Genomic DNA, 19,563 nt, shown 5'->3' with positions numbered 1-19,563 from the left:
ATGATAAAGCCAATTTGGGGTTGGCATTAAAGGGACACTGTACCCAAAAATTTTCTTTCGTGATTCATATTGAGCATGAAATTTTAAGCAACTTTCTAATTTTCTCCTATTATCAAATTTTCTTCATTCTCTTGGTATCTTTATTTGAAATGCAAGAATGTAAGTTTAGATGCCGGCCCATTTTTGGTGAACAACCTGGGTTGTCCTTGTTGATTGGTGGATAAAAAAAAGTGCTGCCCAGAGTACTGAAACCATAAAAAAGCTTAGATGCCTTCTTTTTCAAATAATGATAGCAAGAGAATGAAGAAAAATTGATAATAGGAGTAAATTAGAATGTTGCTTAAAATTGCATGCTCTTTCTCAATTACAAAAGAAAAAATTTGGGTACAGTGTCCCTTTAAGCAGGGTTAGCCTTGAGAATTCTGCAGGGTGCATTTCAGGCTCTGAGAATTAGAAAATCCCAAATTTTCAGAGCTAAATGACATGAAAAGGGGGCAAAATAAATAAAGTATATTGCAAAGTATATTTACTTTGTATAAACATTTTATATAAGAATCTCAAGGTGTTTACTGTCCATAGAAAGGAACGTTATAAATCAAATAAATCTATAATTTACATTTATAAGCAGTTATTTAATATGTTGACCCCTGTTTCTAGCAAAAACATAATAAAATATAAAGTGAAACTAGCAGGCAATGGATGTTTGTGCACAAATACTTTGTGTTGCTCACAGTGGTATCCAGTTAGACTGTAGTTCTATTATTGTTCGGCTTTAGCGTTTTCCCCCTTACAATGCCCAATAATATCACATACCCCCATGATTTCTAATTAATGGGCTTGTTTCACATTATTTTATTATACTTCTTATGAATATCAGATTAATAGGTAAGCTATTATAAAGCTATTAATTATTTGGCAATTTAATTTGTAATACAATTATTAATAATACAAATATAATTCCTTTGCTAAAAAAGAAAAAAATTTCTTATATTTATGGGGTGTCAGTCTCCACCAATAAGGTTTTAGGAGTTGTTCCTATCAGCCAGTCAACTTCTATCTAATAATTTATTGTGCACAGGCATACATTTGCTTTTAGTATAAAAAAAAAACAGCCTTTTTCTTGTAAAGAAATGTTTAATAAGTTTTAACAAATAGTGCTCCTTCATATGGACAAAATACATTTGTTGCGTCTAATTTCCTTTAAAGGGACAGTCTACACCTTAGTCATCTTTAAGTCTTACCTTATATTAAGCTTCAAATAGCTTCCTGCACCCTTTCTATATCATGCAGCAGGAACAGTAAAAAAGTTATTTTAAAATTAATATTGTTTCTTTCCACTATGAACTGGCTGCCAAGCTCCGCCCATTGACATCACGATCTGGGCTGCATTAAAGAATCACTAGTCACATAAGACTCACTAGTTGGATTCAACAGACTGTCAATACTATTCAGCAGAGTGCATAGAATCTTAGGGTGATGCTTTAAAAAGGGACACATATGAAAAATACAAGTCAGGGTTCTTATACAAAACATTTCTTTAAACAGCCCTGACATATGTATTTTTCATATGTGCCCCTTTTGAAAGCGGCAATATGGTCAGCCTAGCATAGATACAGCCCAGGTTTTGATGTCATCAGTGGGCGGAGCTTGGAAGCCATTTCAGAGTAGCCAGAACCAATATTAATTTTAAAATAACTTTTTTTACTGTACCTGCTGCATGATATATAAAGGGGTGCAGGAGTCTATTTGCAGCCTAATCTAAGGTAAGACTTTAAGATGGCTAAAGTGTAGACTGTCCCTTTAAGCAACCCTGGATATTTGGAACCAACTTGCTAAATAGCATGGGTGCAGGATGTTCACTTCTGTTAATGCAAACGACACCATGGGCTCATTATTGAGATCTCTTCAGTCACCTTTTAGTGCGAACAATGAGGTTGGCGAGGGACCAGCTCTGATTCTTCTCATCGGCATGCAGTGGCTGGAAGCCCACCAGAAGACTGTAATCCAACACATTCAACCCCTGCAGGAAATGAGTATCTAGTTCCGCCTGTCGCATCAACCAGGAACGCTGCTGATCTACGAATGAGAAATCCACAAGCATAATGGGGAAAAAATAAATAAATAGCGACCAAAAATGATGTTAAAGCGATTCATAACTATTGTATAAGAATCATTATCTCATGAAAATTATTATACTCTTTCAGTTAGGGATAGCGAAAGTGATAGTTTGGAACACTTTTTTTTTCTCCCTATTTCCAGCCTATATCTAGGACACTTAAAGGAACTTTAAACCCCAACATTTTCTTCCATGATTCAGACAGAAAATACAATTTTAAACAACATTCCAATTTACCTCTATTATCTAATTTGCTTCATTCTTTAGATATTCGTTGTTGAAGAAATAGCAATGCACATTGGTGAGCCAATCACACAAGGCATCTATGTGCAGCCACCAATCAGAAGCTACGGAGCCTATCTAGATATGCTTTTCTGGAAAGAATATCAAGAGAATGAAGCAAATTAGATAACAGAAGTAAATTAGAAAGTTGTTTAAAATGGTATTCTCTATCTGAATCATGAAATAACATTTTAGGTTTTAATGTCCCTTTAACCCCTTAATGACCAGACCATTTTTCAATTTTCTTACCCTTAATGACAAAGGCTATTTTTACATTTCTGCACTGTTTGCGTTTAGCTGTAATTTTCCTCTTACTCATTTACTGTACCCACACATATTATGTACCGTTTTTCTCGCCATTAAATGGACTTTCTAAAGATACCATTATTTTTATCATATCTTATCATTTACTATAAAAAAAATATAAAATATGAGGAAAAAATGGAAAAAAACACACTTTTTCTAACTTTGACCCCCAAAATCTGTTACACATCTACAATCACCAAAAAACACCCATGCTGAATAGTTTCTAAATTTTGTCCTGAGTTTAGAAATACCCAATGTTTACATGTTCTTTGCTTTTTTTGCAAGTTATAGGGCAATAAGTACAAGTAGCACTTTGCTATTTCCAAACCACTTTTTTTCAAAATTAGCGCTAGTTACATTGGGACACTGATATCTGTCAGGAAAACCTGAATATCCCTTGACATGTATATATATTTTTTTTAGAAAACAACCCAAAGTAATGATCTAGGCCCATTTTGGTATATTTCATGCCACCATTTCACCGCCAAATGTCATCAAATAAAAAAAAAAAGTTCACTTTTTCACAAATTTTGTCACAAACTTTAGGTTTCCCACTGAAATTATTTACAAACAGCTTCTGCAATTAAGGCACAAATGGTTGTAAATGCTTCTTTGGGATCCCCTTTGTTCAGAAATAGCAGACTTATATGGCTTTGGGGTTGCTTTTTGGTAATTAGAAGGCCGCTAAATGCTGCTGCGCACCACACGTAAATTATGCCCAGCAGTGAAGGGGTTAATTAGGTAGGTTGTAGGGAGCTTGCATGGTTAATTTTAGCTTTAGGGTAGTGTAGTAGACAACCCCAAGTATTGATCTAGGCCCATTTTGATATATTTTATGCCACTATTTCACCGCCAAATGCGAGCAAACAATTAAAAAAAAATTCATTTTTCACAATTTTAGGTTTCTCACTGAAAGTATTTACAAACAGCTTGTGCTATTATGGCACAAATTGTTGTAAAAGCTTCTTTGGGATCCCCTTTGTTCAGAAATAGCAGACATATATGGCTTTGGCATTGCTTTTTGGTAATTAGAAGGCCGCTAAATGCTGCTGCGCACCACACGTAAATTATGCCCAGCAGTGAAGGGGTTAATTAGGTAGGTTGTAGGGAGCTTGCAGGGTTAATTTTAGCTTTAGGGTAGAGATCAGCCTCCCACCTGACACATCCCACCCCCTGATCCCTCCCAAACAGCTCTCTTCCCTCCCCCACCCCACAATTGTCCCTGCCATCTTAAGTACTGGCAGAAAGTCTGCCAGTACTAAATAAAAGGAGTTTTTCTTTTTTTTTAATAAAAAAAAATAAAATGTTTTAGCTGTGATGGACCCCTGCCTTAGCCCCAACCTCCATGATCCCCTTCCCCCAGCTCTCTAACACTCTCCCCTACCTATTTGCCGCCATCTTGGGTTCTGGCAGCTGTCTGCCAGTACCCAATTTGCCCCCAAAAACAAAAGTATCTTTTTCTCTTTTTGCAATTATTAATATTTTCTGTAGTGTAGCAGCCCCCCACAATACCCCAACCCGCTCCCCCTCCCAGATCCTTATATATTTATATTTTTAAAATCTTTTTTCCCCCCTCTTCCCTCCTCATTGGTGTCAGTGGCCAGCTAATCGCGCACGCGCGCCCCCGCACGCTCCCGGCACCCGGCGTGCACATTGCACTTACAGGAACCGGATGCCGGGTAGCGAATAGGCCGCCCACCCGCCTCCCTGTTGCGCTCCCACCCACCAACGAACCGGCACCATCGCTACCGGTGCAGAGAGGGCCACAGAGTGGCTCTCTCTGCATCGGAGTCTTCTAAATGGTATTGCAGGATGCCTCCATATGGAGGCATCACTGCAATACCCTGAGAGCTGCTGGAAGCGATTGCGATCGCTTCCAGCACTCTCTTAGACAACTGACGTACCAGGTACGTCTATTGTCATTAACTGGTTGTTAATGCATGACGTACCTGGTACGTCAGTTGTCATTAAGGGGTTAAAAGGATATCAAACTCAAATTTGTCTTTCATGATTTAAAGCAAATCATTTTAAACTTTCTAATTTACTTCTATTATTATTTTTGCTTCATTCGCTTGGTATCCTTTAATGAAGGAGCAGCAATGCATTACTGGGAGCTAGCTGAACACATCTGTAAGCCAATGACAACAGGCATATATGAGCAGCCACTAATCCGCAGCTAGCTCCCAGCTCCCGAACCTACCTAGATGTGCTTTTCAACAAATGATTCCAAAAGAATGAAGCAAATTGGAAAATAGAAGTAAATTGGAAAGTTGTTTAAAATTGTATGTTCTATCCGAATCTTGAAAGACATTTTTTGGGTTTCATGTCCATTTAATACTCATATTCAGATAGAGCAGCAATTTTAAGCAAATTTCAAATTTACTCCTATTATCAATTTTTCTTCATTCTCTTGTTATCTTTATTTAAAAAGCAGAATGTAAAGCTTAGGAGCTGGCCCATTTTTGGTTCAGAACCTGGGTTACACTTGCTTATTGGTTAGCCAATAAGTAAGCTCCATCCAGGGTGCTGAACCTAAAATGGGCCAGCTCCTAAGCTTACATTCCTACTTTTTCAGATAAAGATACCAAGAGAACAAAGAAAATAGATAATAGGAGTAAATCAGAAAGTTGTTTAAAATTGGTGCTCTATCTGAATCATAAAATTTCGGTTTAGTGTCCCTTTAACGTAATACGGTATATCATTTTTCTCAAAAGCATTGTAAGTGGTTTATGCACAAAATTCCCAGTATTTTGAAATACTAAATATGTATAAAGTTAAAATAATATAAAGAAATTCCAGTCTCTCAATCAAATGTCACTAGTAGCTTGAAAAAAAAAATTTTTATTTTTTTTTAATGTACTGTACTATTGTAGACCCATACACAGGTACTGGCATAGATTCACTAAACCCAGAAAGCTAATTGTGTTTTTAAGAAAAAACAGTCTTTTAAGGAATCCCTCAGTGGAATATCAGCATGGTGTCATGTGACACTTCAATCTGCTCAACTTTAAAGGGTTATTAAAAGGGACACTAAACACCTTGTAATTACAAGACATTTCTGTTGTGCTGCTATACAATAACATATTAGCCAAGTCTCAATGTTAGTAAAACAAATTATCATCATTTTACGGCAATTCGTTTTCAATAGCCAAACTCCATTTGCCTTATTTGGAGGAGTCAATCAGGGCTTTACTCTGCAGACAACAAGGTTAGCGACTGTCACAATATTAGTATAAGCTGCATTGTTTTTAAATTGTTATCTGATAAAACTAATTAGGGATATATAAGTAGCAGGGTTCGCCTTAAGAAGTCAGCAGAGTGCATTTCAAGATCTGAGAATTAGAAAATCTTCAGCAATTCAGAGTTAAACAACATGAAAAAGGGGCAATAAAAGTATATTACAAAGTTGTTTCATTATATATAACTAACCATTTTCTATAAAAAAATAAATGTGTTTAGTGTCCCTTACAGGTCCAGTTGACCAACCTCCATATCGCCATACCAAGTGCCGCCATCTTAGAGTTTAGTTATCTCCGCACCCTGTGATAGAAGTTATGTGCACTGAGTGACGTTGCCGGCTTTTTGACAGTCGTACTGTTTTGGTTACCGTGCACAATACAGAGCGGAAGCTTTTACATTTTTACAGTTGGCTGCATTACTCTATATGATTTATGTGCTTTTTATATATATTTTTAAAATTGGTATAAAAACTACAAATATTTAAATCTTCCACTGTGTATTGTGTGCATGAACCTGACGAGCACTTTACATCTGTGAAAAAAAACAGCAACACCACTGATCCTATGAAAGTTCATCTTTTCTGTTACAGTGTGCAAGAATACCTAAGCTCCAAGATGGCGGCGTTCCGTATGAAAAAGGGTGAACCTTTACCAACTAGCAAACAAAAAATCAATTTTCTACAGAAGCCGATACAGCATTTAGACTCGCAGGAAGATAGTATCTCAAAACTCCACACTGTAGCATCATGGTGCCGACAAAACAGCGGTGGACAAAACCACCAACGTATGTCAAAAATAAAAAGTTGTCACACTCAAAAAAAGAACTTGTAAAAAAACAGGAAAGCCTTTATTTAATAATCTTTTTAAAAACAGTAAGATATACACCACAGAGTTCCATAGTAAATCTTACGCGTTTCATGCCCCCAATACAGCGGGTTACTATAAGAGCCGTATCGTAAGTTGTACTAAGGAACTCTTTGGTGTCTATTCGCTTTTTAGAAAGGATTATTAAATAAAAGCTTTCCTGTGTTATAAATGACATTTGAGTGCAATAACTTTTTGGTGCGTAAACTTACGGCACCACAGAGCAGGACGGTTACTAACGTCCCTTTAATATTTGCCTGAAGACGTGGACAGAATTCCACACAAAAACATCATATGGTATCTCAGGTACAACGGTGCAGCCTGTCGCCCCTGTATTTCTTTTTTTACAAATAACGATATGTGCAGCATACAGCCACGCAAATATGTACCGCGCTCTCCATGGCACTCAACGGCAGTGCACATTGCTTGCACAAGCTGTACTAGACAGCCATCATCGTGATTAACAGGACTTTTCATGGGCTGCTTGTATATAGATCATATAAATATATATATATATTATATATATAAATGCACTCTTTAAAGGGATATGAAACACATTTTTTTTCATGATTCAGATAGAGAATTCAATTTTAAACAGCTTCCAGTTTACTTATATTATCTAACTTGCTTTATGCTCTTGTTTTCTTTGTTAAAAAAAAGTATACCTAGGTAACCCTAAGGAGTAGCAATGCACTACTGGGAGATAGTTAGTGAATGATGCCTCTTGTCATTGGCTCAGCCTATGTGTTCAGCTAGCTCCCAGTAGTGCATTGCTGCTCCTTTCAACAAAGGATACCAAGAGAAAGAAGCAAATTAGATAATAGAAGTAAATTGGAAAGTTGTTTAAGATTGTATTCTTGGAGGCCTATTGTATCAAATGTCTGTCGGACCTGATTCGACAGTGCGGATCAGGTCCGTCAGACCTCGCTGAATGCGGAGAGCAATACGCTCTCCGTATTCAACATTGCACCAACAGCTCTTGTGAGCTGCTGGTGCAACGCCGCCCCCTGCAGACTCGCGGCCAATCAGCCACCAGCAGGGGGTGTCAATCTACTCGATCGGTTTGAATTCCGGCGATGTCTGTCCACCTGCTCAGAGCAGGCGAACAGGGTTATGGAGCAGCGGTCTTTAGACCGTTCAGAGCTTGATAGATAGGCCCCTCTATCGGAATCATGAAAGAAACTATGTTGGGGTCCATATCCCTTTAATAACAACCTAGTTTGCAATCACTTTAACATGTCAGCTAAGCATACAAAAGAATGGTAAATAGTCAACAAATCCCTCCTGACAAAGGCAACACATTTCAACAAGCGCAAGGTGTAGAATCTGAATGCTTTAAAAGTTGCTGGATAATTACAGCTTTAAATCAGTCACAGCTTTAAATCAGACATGCAAATAGTTTTACGCTGACATACATTTACAGTAAGGAATAAGCAATACTCATTTAGTAAAAAACAAATATGTTAAAATCTAAGTAAACATAAAAAGAAACAAAAAACAGCAAACAATTGACTTGTTTTCCTTGCAAAATGAATCGCTGTAGCCACTGCCCTCAGGTTGATGAGATGCTGACATGTTGAGACTCAAGATGCATTCTGACCTCTTCTGAGCATGGGCAAAACAGACTTCCTGTTTCTCTAGTATTCACTAAACACTAAGCCAGCTCAAGTTACTCTAGATGAATTATGACATCAAGCTAGATTTGCCTTCCTAATGAGACCCAGCCCCCTTGTAGGGCTCTGACAGAAAGTAATGGCACTTCATAAATTAAGTTTAAACTGTTTTATATCCCTGTTAACCATGTTTGAGTGTGTTTCCAAAGTTGTTGTGCAGTTGTAATTGTTTTTTTTTTGGATCAAGTCAATGACTCTACAAACAGGAAGGAGCTCACGCAAAGCTTCTCCCCCACCTTCAAAGCATCCATTTATCAAAAAAAAACATTAAGGTTGAGCTGTGCTTTGCCAATAGATCTTTGTTTATTATGCTACAGTGTCACTGTTGTAATTTTAAACGTCACACTAGGCCCCAGCAGACTCACCTACGCATACGACGTTGCCTTCAAAATTCTGGTCCTTAAAAACTTGCAGCAGCCTGCTCCCCTCTGGTTCTGGCTCGGTCCAGCGGCTAACCGTGGCACCCTTTAATATCATACCTGCCAGGGACAGGACAAACGACATCGCACAGCACCATGACCCGCCTGTTAGTCTCTAAATACACATTACCAGGGCGGCATCCTTTAGTGACACATTAAACCAAAACACTTATCTCCCCATAAATTCATTAAAGGGACATGAAAACCAAATTAATTCAGATAGATCATTGCCAATTACAACATTCCAGTTACCGCTATTATCTATGTTGCTTTGTTCTCTTGATATCTATTGTTAAAAAGTATACCTAGGTAGTCTAGGGAGCAGCAATGCATGACTGGGAGGTAACTTCTAATTGGTGGGTGGACATTAAATACCTCTGTCATTGGCTCACATGACGCGTTCAGCTAGCTCCTAGTAGTGCAGTATTGCTCCTTCAACAAAGGACAGAAAGAAAATGAAGCAACTTTGATACAAGAAGTAAATTGGGATTTTTTTTTAAACGCCTTCATGCCAGAGGCAAGTGTTTAACATCGGAATTTGCTTGTAAAAAGAAGTAACGCGATTGTCGATGGATCACGTGATTTCAAGACTGGGATCACATCATGAAGGGCTGCCTACGATGCTAGTCACATTTCCTTTACTTAAAAAGAGGAGGGTGCAGGATGCAAAAAAGGTAGGAACGTTCTATGCTGTCCTATTGGCGTTAAAGCCCAGTGCTGTTAGGATGGCAAGGAACAGTATACACCAGTTTTCATATAACTGCAGTGTAATAGACACTACTATAAAGAATAATATGCACAGATACTGATCTTTGCATATGAAAAGACCCTTTACACAAACAGGAGCCAGCTTGAGTAGGTATACGTCAGTATACTTTTAAAACTTTGGGTCTTGGTTAGGAGTCTGAAATCAGAGCAATGTTATTTAAAAATAAAGCAAAACTATACATTTATTTAAAAAAAACAAAAACAAACCTGTATAGGCTATATAAATGGATCATCTACAAAACATTTATGCAAAGAAAAATCTAGTGTATAAATGTCCCTTTAACGGCGTCTAGGGGTAAGAAAAAAAATGGGTTTTATGTCCCTTTGTGAGATAGTTTTGCTTGTGCAGTAAAATGTTGCTCGTCTAAATAAGTGAGTGAAGCAAGCACAATATTTGCAGCAAAAGCAAAGAAAATAATTGATTAGTCTAAATTGTAATGTTTAATTTTCATGAATGAATTTACGAGGATTTACATTTTGGTTTTAAAGGGACATGAAATCCTAATTTTGTCTTTCATGATTCAGATAGAACATACAATTTGCTAATGACGGCTCTGAGCCGTCGCAGAGTTTCCCACTCGGGTGCAACGACGGCTCAGAGCCGTCGCTAGCACTCTCCCACCTTGAGGGAGATCTGGGGGCTCCCACCGATCCTACCCCGGCGATGGGGCCTGTATAGTGACAGGCATCGCCGGGGGTTCACGTTTTGCACGGTGACATCACGCGCATTGACGTGGTGATGTCATCGCGCAACTTTATTTCAAAATGACAAGTATAGGGAAAGGGGGCATGCTGCTTAGAAGCCTGTATCTCAGGCATCTAAGCAGCTAAAGACCCCCAAGACCCACTGTTGGAAAGGTAATCGTCTAACCTTTCCAATGGTGTAAGTCTTGGGGATCTTAAAAGTAAAAATATATATATATTTAAAAAAAAACTTAAAACTGCTTAGCACCCAGGGGGAAAATGCTTAGCACTCAAAGGGTTAAACAATTTTCCAAATTACTTCCATTATCAAGTTTGCTTCATTCTCTTGGTATCTTTTGATAAATGAGCAGCAATGCCTACTGGGAGCTAGGTGAACACATCAGGTGAGCCAATGACACCATTAGCAGCTAGCTCCCAGTACTGCATTGCTGCTCCTGAGCCTACCTAGATATGCTTTTAAACAAAAGTTACCAAGAGAATGAAGCAAATTAGATAATAGAAGTATGTTGGAAATCTGTTTAAAATTGCATGTTCTGTCTGAATAATGAATGGTTAATTTGACTTTACTGTCTCTTAAATAGCAGATTTATCTATATTTTAATAAAAAAAAATTATATTTATTTTATACTCCAATAGGACCTTGGCAAAGTAGATTCAAAACCATGCTTTATTTAAAGGGATTGTCTACACCTTAGTCATCTTAAAGTCTTACCTTAGATTAAGCTGAAAATAGCCCTCAGCACCCCTTTTTATATCATGCAGCAGTAAAAAAAATATTTTAAAATGAATATTGTTCCTGGCCACTTTGAAATGGCTGCCAAGCTCCGCCCACTGATGACATCACAATCTGGGCTGCATTAAAGGCTCACTAATTACAAAAGACTCACTAGTTGGATTTAACAGACTGTCAATGCTATTAAACAGAGTGCCTAGACACAGCCCAGATCGTGATGTCATCAGTGGGCGGAGCTTGACAGATATTTCAAAGTGGTTAGAAACTATTCATTTTAAAATAACTTTTTTACGGTTACTGCTGCATGATATTAAAGGGGTGCATGAGGCTATTTGCAGTTTAATCTAAGGTAAGACTTAAGATGACTAAGGTGTAGACTGTCGCTTTAACCACAATTTGATACACCCCCTTCTATTAATTGTACAATAACAAGAGGCGAGCTTAGATAAGATACAAAGATAGGGTCCTTCTACAAAACTCACCGTCCTATGATTCTCTCATCCGGGAAGAACACACTTTGCATAATGATAAAATATTTCTACAACAAAAATAAAGCAAAATGCATTAATGATTTGTATTGGGAATGAAAGCTACATTAAAGTTATTTTTTATGCAGGCACCAGAAATTATTCAGAAATTATTCAGCACATTACAATAGATCTGCAAATAAAATAAATGTTTTTAAAAGTACAACTGTTAATTAGTTCCAAAAACATGCATTGTTTTGTAGTCCGAGGGACAGACCCTTTGAAATGTCAAAATATTTAAAGGACCACTAAACCCAAAATCTTTCTTTCATGATTCTGATAGAGAATAAAAATTTAAACATTACAATTTACTTCAATTATTTTGCTTAATTTTTTAAATATCCTTAGTTGAAGAAAAAGCAATGCACATGGTGAGCCAATTACACGAGGCTTCTATGTGCAGCAACCAATCAGCAGCTAGTGAGCATATCTAGATATGCTTTTCATCAAAGAATATCAAGAGAATAAAACAAATGAGATAATATAAGTAAATTAGAAAGATGTTTAAAATTGCATTCTCTTTCTAAATCATAAAGAAAAAATGTGGGTGGGCGTGTCCCTTTAAGGAAAAGTTTTAATACCACCACAAAAAGATTTTAATAAGTAAAGGGGATTTGTTAATGTAGGAAGGGGACAAAGCTGGTTTCCCTTGTTTGTCAGCAATTTAAAAAATTATGTTAAAGGGATAGGCAACTTGAAAATTGTTATTGTTTAAAAAAGATAGATAATGCCTTTATTACCCATTTTTGTCAGTTTTGCATAACCAACACGGTTATATTAATATACTTTTTACCTCTTTGATTACCTTTAACACTCCACGAGAGTGAGAACAATGATAGCTATATGGCACAAACAATCTAGCTGTTGTGCAATATTTAAAAAGCACTGCGATAAGGAGCGGCCTGCTGGGGCTTAGAAACAGGCAACTTTAGAGGTTATTAAGTATATTAATATAACAATGTTGGCTATGCAAAGCTTAAGAATGGGTAATAAATACATTCTTTGTCTTTTTAAACAATAGAAAATCAAGTAAACTGTCCCTTTAAAATATTAAACAGACACTGATCTCAAAAATGTTCCTCCTAATGCTCTTTGACTTATAATTAATGCTCATTGAATATCTGCAGGTAGTAACTATCAACCAATGAGAAATAGCAGGAAGCAACTATCAACCAATGAGAAATAACAGGAAGTAACTATAAACCAATGAGAAATAGCAGGAAGTAACTATAAACCAATGAGAAATAGCAGGAAGTAACTATAAAACCAATGAGAAATAGCAGGAAGTAACTGTCATATAATAACATATAGATTAATAATGATGTTTAGGATGGTCAAATTATTCTGTTTGTGCACCAAACGCTTCATTTTAATTCTTCAAGGCCTAAATACCATGAACGTAAAATGTTACAGGTATATTTGCTAATAAAACTTTATTCTGATGTATACATTTTTTACAGCTTGCATATAAACAAAATTAAAATGTATATGGAATAGTAAGGAATCATAATCAAGTGTAATTGACCAGGCTGCAAAGGAGTCATTGTGTGTGTGTGTGTGTGGGGGGGGGGGGATATTAACCACCCCATGCGCCCCCCCCCTTCAAACAATGGCCTTGCCCTCCATTTCTCTCTACCACTCTACACAGAGCCAACCCGGTTCCACTCGACCTCGCAACACCCCAATAGGGAAAACCTATTTACTATTGTGTGGGTTTCTCTCCTGATAATGTATTCTCTGTTCCCATATAAACGTGCTTTAGGGCCCAATTCTTTAAAGCTCTCTGGTCTGGTGAGATTATCTAAGAAGTGTCGCCAGTGCTGTAAGGTGCTTCAAAGAATTTAAGAACAGCAAATTGTAGATTGAGAGTTTATTTCACTAAGCAGGATTCTGGATGAATTACAATAAAATGTCCAAGGTTTTGCATGATTTGTCTCTATGCCAATGAGTTTGTTCTGAGGGTCTAGCAGGAGACTCCAAAAAGGCACCCATCAAAAACCTTTTGCTACAAATGGAAAAGAATGTTCAATATCAAAATAAGCAGGTTAAGTGGAAAATGTAAAGAACATTATGGTTTCCTTATATATAGCTTAGGTATAGTGTGATAAACCCTCTTACCTTTTTCTCCTGTGCCCGAGTGATGCTGTAAACACCTAAAAATAAATTTGACAATGTAAGGTTTTGCCTGGCACCAATTATCACTCATTTGGCCTTATGAGAATGTGAGTTTCAGTGTGTGTGTTTTGTTTCTGTGTGAATGTTTTTGTTGCTGTATGAATTTTTGTGTGTGTTTCTGTGTGTGTGTGTGTGTGTGTGTTTGTGTGTGTGTGTGTGTGTTTCTGTGTGAATGTTTTTGTGTGTGAATGTGTGTGGTGTGTTCTGTGTGAATGTGTGTGTGTGTTTCTGTGTGAATGTTTTTGTGTGTGAATGTGTGTGTGTGTGAATGTGTGAATGTTTTTGTGTGTGAATGTGTGTGTGTGTTTCTGTGTGAATGTGTGTGTGTGTTTCTGTGTGAATGTTTTTGTGTGTGAATGTGTGTGTGTGTGAATGTGTGAATGTTTTTGTGTGGTGAATGTGTGTGTGTGTGAATGTGTGAATGTTTTTGTGTGTGAATGTGTGTGTGTGTTTCTGTGTGAATGTTTTTGTGTGTGAATGTGTGTGTGTGTTTTTGTGTGTGAATGCTTTTGTGTGTGAATGTGTGTGTTTCTGTGTGAATGTTTTTGTGTGTGAATGTGTGTGTGTGTTTCTGTGTGAATGTTTTTGTGTGTGAATGTGTGTGTGTTTCTGTGTGAATGTGTGTGTGTGTTTCTGTGTGAATGTTTTTGTGTGTGAATGTGTGTGGTGTGTTTCTGTGTGAATGTTTTTGTGTGTGAATGTGTGTGTTTCTGTGTGAATGTTTTTGTGTGTGAATGTGTGAATGTTTTTGTGTGTGAATGTGTGTGTGTGTTTGAGATGTTTTGGGTGAGTGTGTGTGTGTTTCTGTGTATGAGTGTTTCTTTGTGAATGTTTGTGTGCTTCTGTGTTTCTGTGAGTGAATGTTTGTGTGTGAATGTTGTTGTGTGTTTTCTGTGTGAATGTTTCTGTGTGTAGGAGCTTTGTGTTGAGATGTCCCCATACCCACAGTGTATAGATTTACATTCTCAACACCCTGGCCATAAGATTATGCTCCTTTATCTCCTGGTCATGGTAATGTGGTTAGACACGTTAAGAGAGTGCTAGAGAATTTTCTTATTGCACTATTGCTTGCAGAAAACTGTGTGTTTAACCCACAAAAGTCAGCTCCAGTCTGGCAATACACTGCAGATCACTGCAGTGATTGGTAGCTACACACATATGCTGTCCCTGACTGGCACAGTGGCCTGTGTTCAGCTCCACACCAGTTGAGCATTGCCGCTCCTGAGTTGACTTTAACAATGTGTATAATCCCTTTACAGGGTTTAAAAGACAATAAATACTTTGCTATTATGTTTTTCCTTGCAGTCTTCCAACATGTGAACATATCAACAGAGTCTGAACATTATTAGAACAGATTAACACCTTATTTTACGCAATTGTTTTTAAATGGTCAATCTCCACCCACCACTTTCCTAATTTGGAGGAGCCAATCCAGACTTGAGTTTGGAGATGACAGGACTTGCCACTGTCATTGTGTTAACAAAATGTCCATTGTATGCTCCATCAAAAAAAAAAAGATAAGATAAACTGCAAATTAAGGACATATATGTGGTACAGTTAGGTTTGTGAAGCCTGCCTTGTGCTCTTTCACTTTTCAAGACTGGAAAATACACAATTCAAGCTAAATTAGAGGAAAAGGGGGCAAAATATGTTCTTTTACTATGCATAACTAAGCATTTTATTTTACAACCACACAGTGTTAAATGCCGCTTTAAAGGGACAGTCAATTCAAAATTAAAAACTTTCATAATTCAGATAGGGCATGCAATTTTAAACAACTTTCCAATGTACTTGTATCATTAAATTTGCTTTGTTCTCTAGATATTCTTTGTTGAAAGCTAAACCTAGGTAGGCTCATAAACTGATTTCTAAGCTGTTGAAGGCTGCCTCTTATCTCAGTGCATTTTGACAGTTTTTCCACAGTTAGATACTGCTTATTCAGGTGTGCCATATAGATAACATTGTGCTCTCTCCCGAGTTATTTATGAGTCAGCACTGATTGGCTAAAATTCAAGTCTGTCAAAAGTACTGAGATAAGGAGCAATTTGCAGAAGCTTAGATACAAGGTAAATCACAGAGGTAAAAAGTATATTAATATAACTGTGTTGGTTGTGCAAAACTGGGGAATGGGTAATAAAGGGATTATCTATCTTTTTTAAACAATAAACTGTCCCTTTAATTGTATACTTCTCTGCAAGCAACAGAGCTATAATATGATGCTCTAATGCATTACGGCATTGACCTTCTATGTGTCTTAAACTAAGAAACCCTAGGAGCGGGAGTGCAGGTATTTCTAGGGATATCCCAGCTTTGCGGTACGTTGGCGAGCAGGCTCTCTTCCTTACCAAGGATCTTAACGAGCAGGGAGTGCGGATACGCCTGAAAGTGCTGCATATATTTCTGTAGAATTTCCAGCATGAAGTGCGCTTCTCTCTTACTCTGTGTCTTGAGAAAAAAACGCTTGTCGTTCCTAAACACAAGAGAAATGCGCAGAATTACTGTAGCCTGAGATACGTATATAGAAGAAATGCGCAATCAGAGAGACTAATAACTAATAATGTGGATGATTAACAACGTTATCTTCCTAAGATGTCTTGGGGACTATACAGACCACATGCTATGTTTTCGAGTAATGTCACATTGCTGGGTTAACCATATATGGTAATTTCCCTCCAGATTACATGACATATTAGCCCTTTGTTTATTTGTAATAATATAAAAACACATCTGCACTGATCAGCCAATCACTGCGTAGCATGTAGTCGTCAGGGTTTTTAATCCTACAGGATTCTTTTGAGCTTCTCAGGGGCAACGGAGTAACACAATTTGCAGAAGTAAAATACAGGGAAAGCAGACAAAATAAATAATGAAAGTATTACATAATTTTTTTTTACTTTAGGGACACTAAAGTCTAAATTAAACTTTCATGATTCAGCTAGAGCAGCAGTTTTAAAAGATTTTCCTATTTATTTTCATTATCAAATTGTACACAGTCTTTTTGTATGCACAGTTTCTAAGGGCAACAGCTCCTACTGAGCATGTGCAAGAGTTCACAGTGTATACGTATGCAAGTCTGTGATTGGCTGATGACTGTCACATGATACAGGAGACCAGCAAATTAAAATACATTTTGAAATTTGTCAGGCTCATTTAAAATTCAGAGTAAGTTCTATTGCATTGTATATTTTTTATTACGTACGTGTTGGATTATATGATTCTACAGTATTTCTTTCACGGGAAACTAAATTTTAAGTTTATGACTATGTAGTGTTAGGAGACCTGGCAAACAAATCATAAAAATATTCATTGTTAACAACTAACTGCCTTTACTAAAATAACCCTAAAAGTGTAATTAAAACAAACAAATTCTGTAACCTAGGTTTTCAAAATGCTGCAAAATGCCTAAAACACCCATTAATTTGGTATCTTTTGTAAGTTATAGAACCTGCTTTATGGCCTCTCTAGTGAGTGTGGGAAAATGCACAGTTTTTACACAAAAGCAAAAGATGCCATATGTTATTTTAAGATTTAAAAAAAACAACATATACATTTTGTAAATCCAATTTCCATTTCTGCTCTGTATAAACTAAGGAAATAGGTTTTAAAACAAATGTAAACTTTTAACATAAATATTAATATATATATATTTGCAAACGAGAGAATGAACAACAGCTCATCAGCTAGTTCTATGGCGATTTATCACCCGAAAGCAGCCTCTTTTAGACCAGTGTGCTTTTCACAGAGGAAAACTTTCCTGAAGTATATCAGTCTGATCCCGCCAAGTAAGGTCAGTCCAGCCCCGAAATACCAGGCAATTCTCCTCTGAACAAGGAACATGACAACCCCAGACGATCGTTTCTGCCTCCTATGAGCTGTTGTTCATTCCTGGTATTGCGCTTCTCTCTTTGTATGCAAATGAATATGACCCTGGGGAAGTCTCCCTATGGGTGATGGGGGAAACCAGACGTGGACTCCTTGCCCAGTGTGCTTAGAGGAATGTGGCTGCACCTCACTGACGAGGCCCATAGGAGGCCGAAACGATTGTCTGGGGTTGTCATGTTCCTTGTTCAGAAGAGAATTGCCTGGTATTTCGGGGCTGGACTGACCTTTTTCGGCGGTATCAGACTGATATACTTCAGGAAAGTTTTCCTCTGTGAAAAGCACACTGGTCTAAAAAAAGAGGCTGCTTCCGGGTGGTAAATCACCATAGAACTAGCTGATGAGCTGTTTTTGTTGTTGTGGTAGAGTGCTTCTCTCTTCGTATGCAAATATATATATATATATATATATATATATATATATATATATATATATATACACACACACACATATACATATATATACATATACATATATATACATATATATATACACACACACACACATATACATATATATACATATACATATATATACATATATATATATATATATATATATACACATACATACATATATATATATATATATATATATATATTAAAAACCTAAAATAGAATAACATAATTTATGCTTACCTGATAAATTTATTTCTCTTGTAGTGTATCCAGTCCACGGATCATCCATTACTTATGGGATATATTCTCCTTCCCAACAGGAAGCTGCAAGAGTCCACCCACAGCAAAGCTGCTATATAGCTCCTCCCCTAACTGCCATTACCAGTCATTCGACCGAAAACATGCAGAGAAAGGAAAACCATAGGGTGCAGTGGTGACTGTAGTTTAATGGAAAAATTACCTGCCTTAAAGTGACAGGGCGGGCCGTGGACTGGATACACTACAAGAGAAATAAATTTATCAGGTAAGCATAAATTATGTTTTCTCTTGTTTAGTGTATCCAGTCCACGGATCATCCATTACTTATGGGATACCAATACCAAAGCTAAAGTACACGGATGATGGGAGGGACAAGGCAGGTACTTAAACGGAAGTTACCACTGCCTGTAAAAAACCCTTTCTCCCAAAAATAGCCTCCGAAGAAGCAAGGTATCAAATTTGTTAAATTTGAAAAAGTATGAAACGCAGACCAAGACTCCGTCTTGTAATCTGTTCAACAGAAGCCACATTTAAAAAAGGCCCAAGTGAAAACCACAGCTCTAGTAGAATGAGCTGTAATCCCTTCAGGAGGCTGCTGTCCAGCAGTCTCATAAGCTAAATGAATTATGCTTTTTAACCAAAAAGACAGAGAGGTTGCTGAAGTCCTTTGACCTCTCCTCTGTCCAGAATAGACAACAAACAAGGTGAATGTTTGATGAAAATCTGTAGTAGCTTGTAAGTAAAACTTTAAAACACGAACCACGTCCAAATTGTGTAATAGACGTTCCTTCTTTGAAGAAGGATTAGGATACAAGAATGGAACAACAATCTCTTGAGTGATATTCTTGTTAGATACCACCTTAGGTAAAAACCCAGGTTGGTACACAGGACTACCTTATCCGTACGGAGAACCAGATAAGGAGAATCACATTGCAACGCAGATAACTCGGAGACTCTATGAGCCGAGGAAATAGCTACCAAAAGGAACTTTCCAAGATAGAAGTTTGATATCTATGGAATGAAAAGGTTCAAATGGAACTCCTTGAAGAACCTTAAGAACCAGCTTTAAGCTCCATGGCGGAGCAACATTTTTAACCACAGGCTTGGTTCTAACCAAAGCCTGACCAAATGCCTGAACGTCTAGAATACCTGCCAGACGCTTGTGCAAAAGAATAGACAGAGTAGAAATCTGTCCTTTTAAAGAACTAGCTGACAACCCTT

At 37.3% G+C, this 19,563-nt stretch overlaps 1 protein-coding gene across 1 annotated transcript in view; it reads right to left on the bottom strand.

Annotated features, from left to right (window-relative positions):
• The window catches only part of PIP5KL1 (phosphatidylinositol-4-phosphate 5-kinase like 1), a 33,974-nt gene that overhangs the window by 3,707 nt on the left and 10,704 nt on the right, over window positions 1–19,563 (bottom strand). The window contains 6 exon segments of the mRNA XM_053695624.1: window positions 1,914–2,076; window positions 8,846–8,939; window positions 8,941–8,959; window positions 11,588–11,643; window positions 13,751–13,785; window positions 16,153–16,277. Of these exon segments, the coding sequence (XP_053551599.1) occupies window positions 1,914–2,076; window positions 8,846–8,939; window positions 8,941–8,959; window positions 11,588–11,643; window positions 13,751–13,785; window positions 16,153–16,277 (492 nt within the window).

The sequence above is a fragment of the Bombina bombina genome, chromosome 12 (assembly GCF_027579735.1).
Source record: "Bombina bombina isolate aBomBom1 chromosome 12, aBomBom1.pri, whole genome shotgun sequence".
Lineage (NCBI taxonomy): Eukaryota > Metazoa > Chordata > Amphibia > Anura > Bombinatoridae > Bombina > Bombina bombina.
The sequence above is the reverse complement of the archived record's forward strand: the minus strand, read 5'-3'. Positions and strand labels throughout refer to the sequence as shown.